At 42.8% G+C, this 10192-nt stretch overlaps 1 protein-coding gene across 2 annotated transcripts; it reads right to left on the bottom strand.

The window, feature by feature from the left end:
- Positions 1-5149: 5149 nt before the first annotated feature.
- On the bottom strand, positions 5150-10192 carry LOC110527184 (uncharacterized). Of its 2 annotated transcripts, none has more exons than XM_036982525.2 (5): positions 9825-10192; positions 9137-9244; positions 8754-9052; positions 8265-8491; positions 5150-5935 (listed from the first exon to the last, which is right to left on the bottom strand). In XM_036982525.2, exons 1-5 carry the CDS (start codon positions 9889-9891, stop codon positions 5833-5835), a joined length of 804 nt encoding a protein of 267 aa, XP_036838420.2. In that variant the 5' UTR covers positions 9892-10192; the 3' UTR covers positions 5150-5832. The 2 variants fall into 2 exon arrangements, with proteins under 2 accessions (XP_036838420.2, XP_021463996.3); XM_021608321.3 differs by having other exon boundaries at positions 9149-9244; positions 9825-10177.

Below are 10192 nucleotides of genomic sequence, written 5' to 3'. Positions count from 1 at the left end.
TATAGGCAATTAGCAAGACACCTCCAATAAAGGTGTGGCTCTGCAGGTGATAACCACAGACCACTTCTCAGTTCCTATGCTTCCTGGCTGATGTTTTGGTCACTTTTGAATGCTGGCGGTCCTTTCACTCTAGTGGTAGCATGAGACGGAGTCTACAACCCACACAAGTGGCTCAGGTAGTGCAGCTCATCCAGGATGGCACATCAATGCGAGCTGTGGCAAGAAGGTTTGCTGTGTCTGTCAGCGTAGTGTCCAGAGCATGGAGGCGCTACCAGGAGACAGGCCAGTACATCAGGAGACGTGGAGAGCAACAACCCAGCTGCAGGACTGCTACCTCCGCCTTTGTGCAAGGAGTAGCAGGAGGAGCACTGCCAGAGCCCTGCAAAATGACCTCCAGCAGGCCACAAATGTGCATGTGTCTGCTCAAATGGTCAGAAACAGACTCCATGATGGTGGTACGAGGGCCCGACGTCCACAGGTGGGGGTTGTGCTTACAGCCCAACACCGTGCAGGACGTTTGGCATTTGCCAGAGAACACCAAGATTGGCAAATTCGCCACTGGCGCCCTGTGCTCTTCACAGATGAAAGCAGGTTCACACTGAGCACATGTGACAGACGTGACAGCCTGGAGACGCCGTGGAGAACGTTCTGCTGCCTGCATCATCCTCCAGCATGACCGGTTTAGCGGTGGGTCAGTCATGGTGTGGGGTGGCATTTCTTTGGGGGGCCGCACAGCCCTCCATGTGCTCGCCAGAGGTAGCCTGACTGCCATTAGGTACCGAGATGAGATCCTCAGACCCCTTGTGAGACCATACGCTGGTGCGGTTGGCCCTGGGTTCCTCCTAATGCAAGACAATGCTAGACCTCATGTGGCTGGAGCGTGTCAGCAGTTCCTGCAAGAAGAAGGCATTGATGCTATGGACTGGCCCGCCTGTTCCCCAGACCTGAATCCAATTGAGCCCATCTGGGACATCATGTCTCGCTCCATCCACCAAAGCCACGTTGCACCACAGACTGTCCAGGAGTTGGCGGATGCTTTAGTCCAGGTCTGGGAGGAGATCCCTCAGGAGACCATCCGCCACCTCATCAGGAGCATGCCCAGGCGTTGTAGGGAGGTCATACAGGCACGTGGAGGCCACACACACTACTGAGCCTCATTTTGACTTGTTTTAAGGACATTACATAAAAGTTAGATCAGCCTGTAGTGTGGTTTTCCACTTTAAATTTTGAGTGCGACTCCAAATCCAGACCTCCATGGGTTGATAAATTTGATTTCCATTGATAACTTTTGTGTGATTTTGTTGTCAGCACATTCAACTATGTAAAGAAAAAAGTATTTAATAAGAATATTTCATTCATTCAGATCTAGGATCTAGTGTATATTTTTTTATTAAAACCTATTGTTTTTATTTCATCTTTGGTCATGCTGCTGCTCCCCCTATGATCATTCCACTCCACCTCCTCAACAGTCGTCACTCTGCCTCCACACCACTGGACATTTATTTGCCACAGTTATTATTATGTACATAGTGCTATTTCTATTGTGTGTTATGACCATTTCCATGATTTTATTTAACTTAGTCCTGCATGTTGGAGCTCGAAAATTAAGATTTTAACTCTACCCTGCAACCAAACCTGCAACCCTGTATGTGACTATTAAATCATCTGAATCACTGAGTTGTCTGGGGGCTACAACAACAATGTGTGCAGTTGGAGATACTGGAGGACTGGCGTTGGGAATCACTGGTCTAGTCGTCTGAGGATTGCAGGTTCAATCCCAGGGCTGGGCAATCGTTTTCCTTTTTTCTGTTTCTACCCTATCCCAAACCTTAAATCAGTCGGAATGAATGTCTAAACTTAACCCCCAGACAAACATTGAATACTGAAGTGAGATCTTATTGGTAATTTACCTTTCACTCGACCGAATCCTTCATGTGATATAAATTCAAATGGAAAATGGCACTTGCTGATTTATTGAGAATACAAAGTGTGTTTGACTGATTGGGTTTCTACCTTGTTCCGTTTGATGGTGCGATTTCATTGAAACTAAATTGATAATTGAAAAGTTGGACTGTAAGAAGCTAACAAAATATAACCGTATGGGATCCTGCTTATCAGCCTCAATTGTTCAATACAGACCATGACCTCTGAATCAGAATCTAGCATGGGAGTGTTTGAGTCAGAGTAATGACATTGTAGTCCCAGGGGGGAAATTCTGGGTTGATGCATGAACTAATTACATGCTTATCACACTATTTTACAAGGGAAATATTTTACAGCACCTGATTGCAAAGTGAATAACTAAAAACATTTTTTCAAAACAGTCCAAAAATCTGTAAAAAGGCTTTAACATGAAAGTGTTGATTTCTAGATCATTCAGCACAAATCTTTCTAAGGAGCGTTGTCACTCAGCTCTTGAGTGTGTGTGTGAGAGAGAGAAGGGGACTGCTGCCCGTACTGTGTTTTGTTCGATGGGCCACTCTCCTGGAGAGAGGCAAAGTGAGGACACACTCGCCAAAAGCATTGTCCCCAGTCAGCCATGAAAACAGCATCAGTGTTCCTGCTGCTAAGCTGCCAGCGCTGAAATGAGACTGTCTAATGACACAATGCCCTAGGAAGGCTCAGGTCAGCAGCCCAAATGTGAGGCTGCCCTCACAAAGGGCAGCCTGCCGTGTCACTTCAGCTGGCCGGCCCACCCTCCACACAGGGACAAATGTGAAAGGACTGAGAATGTCCCCATAATAATCTCTACCTCTCAGAGTGGGTGTTTCTGTTTCTGAAAAGAACTGCATGGGCAGGTAATGATGAAATGTCTTAATAGCTTTTTAATGAAAATAATATTTTTTTTTACCCACATAAGACAACGTAACAAAATATCATGAAGGCAATGGTCTGAGCTCTAAACCCAACGGTCAAGCTCCAAAACATTCCAAAATAGTTTTGATGTTTAACATGCAGTCTAATTCTGTTTGCTCCCCAGGTCAAATAAGCCAGGTGCTCATGAATATAGAAGGAATTAAAGATGCGAGAAGTTATTAATTACAAGTTGGAGATTTTTAACAAGGTTATTCTTTCGTCTTGCTTTCCAGTCAGAAACACGGCTGTCAGATCATCTCCTGTTCTCTCTCCCCAGGTGGCCCTGAGGGCTGGATACTCAGACAGCAACAACGGCCCTCACAATTCATCCAAATGCAAGTCAGCCATGGTTCTCACAAAGGAAGGTTGGTACGGGACTGTACATGGTTCATAAACACATGTCAATGTTGAATGTGAAAAGGGCAGAACGATAACGAATACCGAAAACTGCACAAAAATCTACTCATTGTTCCATTTTACTTACTGACAGGAGTAAACAAATGTAGCAAGATTACATTTTCCAGTAGATGGCCAGTTAGAATCAAACTCCCAGACAGGAAACGTACATTTTTCTGTATCACCAGTGTGCATTGAAGAGCGCTCTCTATCCCCCATCCCAGCTCCATACAACCAGCGCATGGCTGTCTCATTGGGAACACCAATTATATATACTGAATTGTTTTGTTAGGAGGATATTGTGATCAAGTCTGCTAACAATGGATAAATAGCCATCTCCACATGATTGCCTGTCAAACTGATAAGGAATCCGTAAAGAAAATCCCCCCATGCTCACCCCGATGTCATTATTTACTTCTTAAAACCTGAATTCGGACTTTAAAAAAAAACATACTTATTTCTTGGTTTTAAAAAAATGCTCCTCTAGACTTTACCACAGAGATATACTATGAGATGGATGTAATGGAATTAAATTGTGAAGGAATACATAGAAGTGAAATAGCAACAATGCTGCAGAGTACTTGGGTTGTCTGAAAACACAAGCCATCAAATCCTTGCTTCCGCCGTCCTTACCTCAATATACTTCTCAAAGCAAATGAGGGGGCGCTCCTGCTCCTCCCCAGAGCTTGGAGGAAACAAGGATTTAGGACAGATAGGAACATTTTCAGACACCATTATGGACGCTGAGGAAACGAGAGCGTTCTGATAATTAAGCAGTTGCCAAGGACACTGATAACACACTGCAGAGATGGCAACACCCTCCTGTGTCCTGCGAGGTACACTAATCACAGTGTTTGAGAGTGTGAACACAAGGCTTCATCTGCTGCGGGATTGAGTCATCTTCCTTCAGATTGCGCTTCCAAAAAGCAATAAATGTTACTGCTAGAACTGGATGTACTGCCACACATCTGGTGATGAATCTTTTCATGTAAGAGTGTAAACGAATTAGCGGGCAAGGCTAGATTTCATTCTCCTCATTCGTTCAGCATTAACCATTGGGCATTTCTGAATGCCAGTGTACTGTGCTGGGTTTAAACAGAGGTTGGTGCTCAGGATAAATCATGTAACATGGGCTCCACACAGTGGTGGCACAGGGAAAAGGAAAATCAGACACCGTCACTGATTAAAGGGCAACCAACTACCGCAGTGCTCAGCAGAAAACATTGGAGGAACATTCTGATGGAAATATATGAAGTTAATTAGAACACAAACCTAAAAGTTATTTATTTTTTATTTATTTTTCTGCTCTTTTGCACACCAATATCTCTACCTGTACATGACCATCTGATCATTTATCACTCCAGTGTTAATCTGCAAAATTGTAATTATTCGCCTACCTCCTCATGCCTTTTGCACACATTGTATATAGACTCCCCCTTTGTTTTCTACTGTGTTATTGACTTGTTAATTGTTTACTCCATGTGTAACTGTGTTGTCTGCTCATACTGCTATGCTTTATCTTGGCCAGGTCGCAGTTGCAAATGAGAACTTGTTCTCAACTAGCCTACCTGGTTAAAGGTGAAATAAAAAAAATAAAAAAATAAAATTATGTCCCAGTGACGTGCAGACTGAAGAATCACGTCAGTTCTATTCATGTAGCTGTCCCACTTCTATTTCGAGGACGTATCACTAATGTTGATGAGATGTTTTGACTGTGACAGCTACAAGAAGAAAATGCCACTCTCCTCACATGCTTGCACTGAACCTGTCCTCTGAATTAGGCAAAATGCAAGGGGAAAACCAGCTAATTAACTCAGTGACAAAGCAGGTCGCCAAAGTCTCAAAACGGTAAATCAGTGTCATGTGTTTTAGAGGAGACAAAACCAGAAAGTCAATGTCGAAAAACTAAGTAGAATTTTATTAAATTAGATTTGATTTTATCAAAATGTCAAGTTTCCAGGATGAAGAAAACAGTGCAAAACAGTTACTTTAGACAAATATTTACAAAACAGGTAGCATTCAGCCAAGTTGAAATAAGGCAGCTGTTTCATGTATCGTGGCATTTTTCAACACATCCACAAAAACATCCCCCAAATATAAAACATCTTGGTGAAAAGGACAGTTCATTTCCCTATGACAGCATTTCACATTTTAAAGGCCATTTCATAATTTCCTTATGATAACATTCAATAGTTCAATGGCAATAAACACATTTTACAAAACAACTTAAATACAAAAAGCTTAGATGCACATTTAAAAAACAGCTTACCAAAATTCAAAGCTCTCTTGTATTTACTCTGAGGGAATACTGTAGGCAAGGGGGAATAGCGCAACACAAGGCAAGGGGGAATAGCGCAACACAAGGCATGGGGGAATAGCGCAACACAAGGCATGGGGGAATAGCGCAACACAAGGCATGGGGGAATAGCGCAACACAAGGCATGGGGGAATAGCGCAACACAAGGCAAGGATACCAAACATAATTGAATGGCAACCACTGATATACGCTGTTCAATAGTGCAACCCCATAGACTTGGAAGCCGTGCTGATGGTTGTCAGCTGATCTTAGTGTTGGCCATTTCAGTGGGTGTTCATGGAACAAACCTGTGCTTCGCCGAGGCTTCTCTCCAGCTCCTGAATACAAGGAGAGATCAACTGACTGTGCAGCTGTGCCATTTTAAACCTGAAGGAAAGAGTTATAGAAAAGAAGAGTTGAAAGGAGCAGTATTCCCACATATTTCTCTTCACAGTTGGCAAGAAAAAGTATATGAACCCTTTGGAATTACCTGGATTTCTGCATAAAGCTGGTCATCAAATCTGATCTGATCTTCATCTAAGTCGCAACAATAGACAGTGTGCTTAAACCAATACACACATTGTATTTGTCTATATTGAATACATTTAAACATTCACAGTGTAGGTTAGAAAAAGTATGATAACCTCTAGGCTAATGACTTCTCCAAAAGCAAATTGTTGTCAAGAGTTGTTTAACCTGGAGTTCGATCAATGAGAAGATTGGAGATGTTGGTTAGAGCTGCCTTGCCCTATAAAAACACACACAATTTGAGTTTGCTATTCACAAGAAGCATTGCCTGATGTGAACCATGCCTCAAACAAAAGAGATATCAAAAAAACCTACAATTAAGAATTGTTGACTTGCATAAAGCTGGAAAGGGTTACAAAAGTATCTCGAAAAGCCTTGATGTTCATCAGTCCACGGGAACACAAATGGTCTATAACTGAAGTGCAGCACTGTTGCTACTCTCCCTAGGAGTGGCCGTCCTGCAATTATGACTGCAAGAGCACAGCGCAGAATGCTCAGTGAGGTTAAGAAGAATCAGCTAGACTTACAGAAACCTCTGCTAATATCTCATCTGTTGAGGAGTCTACAATACGTAAAACAAGAATGGTGTTCACAGGAGGACACCACGGAAGTAGCCACCGCTGTCCAAAAAAAACCCATTGCTGCACGTCTGAAGTTTGCAAAAGTGTACCTGGATGTTCCACAGCACTACTGGCAAAATATTCTGTGGACAGATGAAACTAAAGCTGAGTTGTTTGGAAGGAACACACAACACTGTGTGAAAAAAAAAGGAAAAGCACACCAACATCAAAACCTCATCCCAACTGTAAAGTATGGTGGAGGGAGCGCCGTAGTTTAGGGCTGCCTAGTTGCCTCAGGGACAGGACAGCTTGCTATTATCAACGGAACAATGTATTCCCAAGTTTATCAAGACATTTTGCAGGAGAATGTTAGGCTGTCTGCCAATTGAAGCTCAACAGAAGTTAGGTGATGCAACAGGACAGTGACCCAAAACACAGAAGTAAAACAACAGAATGGCTTCAACAGAAGAAAATACACCTTCTGGAGTGGCCTCATCTCAAGAGTACTGACCTCAACCTGATTGAGATGGGAGCATGACCCCAAGAGAGTGGTTCACACCAGACATCCCAAGAATATTGCTGAACTAAAACAGTTTTGTAAAGAGGAATGGTCTAAAATTCCTCCTGACCATTGTGCAGGTCTGATCCTCAACTACAGAAAACATTTGGTTGAGGTTATTGCTGCCAAAGGGTCAACCAGTTATTAAATTCAAGGGTTCACATACTTTTTCCACCCTGCACTGTGAATGTTTACACAGTGTTCAACACAGACATGAAAACATAATTGTTTGTGTGTGATTAGTTTAAGCAGAGTGTTTGTCTATTGTGACTGAGATGAAGATCAAATTTTATGACCAATTTATGCAGAAATCCAGGTATTTCCAAAGGGTTCACAGTTTTTCTTGCCACTGTAGGTGTCTTTTACTCCCGGTGTTTCCATTATGAAAAAGTTGTGCCGGTCAAATGTCCAAACATATCTCAATTTGCCAGACTGATGCCAATGTGCAGTTTCTCTAGAGAAAAATCAGATCAAGCACAGGCTGGACGATGTAGTAGGAGGTTGTAATTTCCAACAGGCCAATGTTTTACATAGTTCAGCGCAGAAAACGTGGTAATTAACTACAATAACCATAATCCATTTGCCCGGTCTGTGTTTTTACACAACTTATTTACACGAGGTAATAAAGCTTGAATCCATAATGTTTCTAGGCGCACTGGTGCTCCCAAATTAGAATTCCAGGCCATAGAGCAGAATATTTAGGGGCATATGCGAGTAAAATGGTCGCACTGTGGAGCCTTGAGCCTCGTCTGTCAGACTCACTTTGTGAGCCAGTACCAGTAACAGTGTTGCAAGTTTGCAATAGCAAGAGGTCAAGACTAACAGGCGGAGTTGACAGACTAGAGATATACGATTAAAAAACAACCAGAACCAACCTCCATGCATAGCCAAAGTGACTTTATAGAGCATATTTACTTTTCAATTTGTATTTATTTATCTGGTTTTATGCACTTTTACCATCCAAACGCTGCCAATTCTCAGTCAACAGAAACACCAGTTTAAACTCAATACAGTGTTAACAATTCAAGCATGACCTGTGAAAAGGTTCCAAAGAAAGGAGGATTCTTACCTCCTGTGCAGCTCTATGGCTTTGCTGGGGTCTGGGCAGTAGTGCTGTAGAGCTGTGATGCAGTGGGCTGCCAGCATGCTGTAACACTGTTCCCTCACCAAGTTGTGGCTGCTGGTGTCCCACTGTGGCAGCTCACTGGTGTACCTCCACGCCACTAGGGCGTGCTCCAGAGCAGACTCCCACTCCTCGTTCTGCAGCAGCAGCTGACCCCACTCCTGGCAGGAAACCTGGGAGGAAAAAGACAAGGTTTGTTAAAACACACAGCAGGTGATGCAGCATAGTACCAATCACCATGACAACCCAGAATGTCTAGCTATTAAACCATCTTAGAAGCACTTAAGTCACACAATCAGCTTGAAAAAAAGTTAGTGTAAATCTTAAAAGACGTATATTATTTACTGCAAGGAGATTCAACTTCAGGTCAATTACCCGAGTTACAGTCACATAAGGGCAACTTAAAGAGCATAAAACAAAAATGTTGATACTCACTTTAAACACCACCAGGTGTGGATATGCCTTTCTGTAACAGTGTGCGTCTCGGTTGGACCCCAGCCGTGAGTAGGGTATAGATCTGTAGACATTGGTCTTTTTCAGGTGCAAGTCCTCCTGTAACGGCTTCAGGTCTGTAGTGAGGGCTCTGGGCTCCTGCCTCTGCCCCTGTTCTACTAGGATGAAAGATCTTATGAGCTGCACAAGCTGCTGGTTGGACAAGGGTGTCTGGTCGTCTTCCATTCTTTCACTTTGGGCCTCACTCCGACTACTCCCTGTTCTGTATATGGCTGGGTCCACTGCAAAACATACACCACCGTATTGGTCACACTAATATATGACTAGAAACTGAACGACATGATCCATTTAATTTGCTTACTAACATGAATGCCCACGTTTTGAATTGCTGGTCAGGTTTCTGCCTCTAGAAGTGGTTGAGAATGGAGCTATGCGTGAACTTAGAACCTCCAGGTAGGACCTTCTCATTCGAGCTGCAAAAAAACATTTGGCATAACTTGAGTGCATTTGTGTCTACTAACGTTACAGGATCATAGTTAACCCAGTTACAATATTATTCTAGCTGTACTAGAAAGGAAGGCAGATGCAATGTTTTGGTACTTGCATAAAACAAAAATAATGGTCATGTCTTGCTGAATTAAGCTACAAACAGCTCACCCACAATCTTTATTACTTAGCTAAAAATGTCCAATATCAGCTAGTTATAACTAGGTAAAGTTGTTAGCAAAGGCTAACAATAGGTACCATGTTGTGTCAATGCAATTGCTAACTCAAAGATGGCTATCTAGCTAGTTGCCCACACAAGTTAAAACGGACTTATTTCCATTATTAGCAAATTGACACAATTTGATTGTTCAGACTCGGTGTTTTATTGGATCTTACTGGCTGACTTCATTGTTATGATTCAACATATTTAGAAAATAAGGTAGCCGCTATTTAGCCACATTTGTTCCTGGCCCGCGCTTACTTTACCAAGGACAGCTGTTGTGATGCTGCAGTGGAGGGAAATGTAGCTGGCTAGCCAGCTAACGCTAAAGTTGTTGTCAGACGTACCTGCAATTTTCGGCTGTGGAGCTGGGATTTCCATCAGGGCACGTCTTGAGTGACACATAGTTGCCATATTAGATACTTTGGATCAAAACGACAGACCTCTTGCAAAAAGTTTGCCAGTTATGTTGTTAACGTTAGCTGTCTAGCTAGCTAGCAAACTGTCTAGTAGTGTGCAGCCAACAAACTGTGAAGGTTGTACTAATAACACGCAGCTACCGCATGCCAAGTACCTCAAATAAATGCCATAAATTTAAATAGTTGCTGGCAAAGCTGTTCTCCCGCGAATGTATGACAAAATTACTGTCGCAAGAACTTAGCGCGCGGTCGTGGTTCATTACCCATCAACCTGATTGGTCAATGTCGAAACAGGC

Source organism: Oncorhynchus mykiss, chromosome 7 (assembly GCF_057628025.1).
Source record: "Oncorhynchus mykiss isolate SJ-2025 chromosome 7, ASM5762802v1, whole genome shotgun sequence".
NCBI lineage: Eukaryota > Metazoa > Chordata > Actinopteri > Salmoniformes > Salmonidae > Oncorhynchus > Oncorhynchus mykiss.
This window is presented reverse-complemented; position numbering and strand designations above follow the sequence as displayed.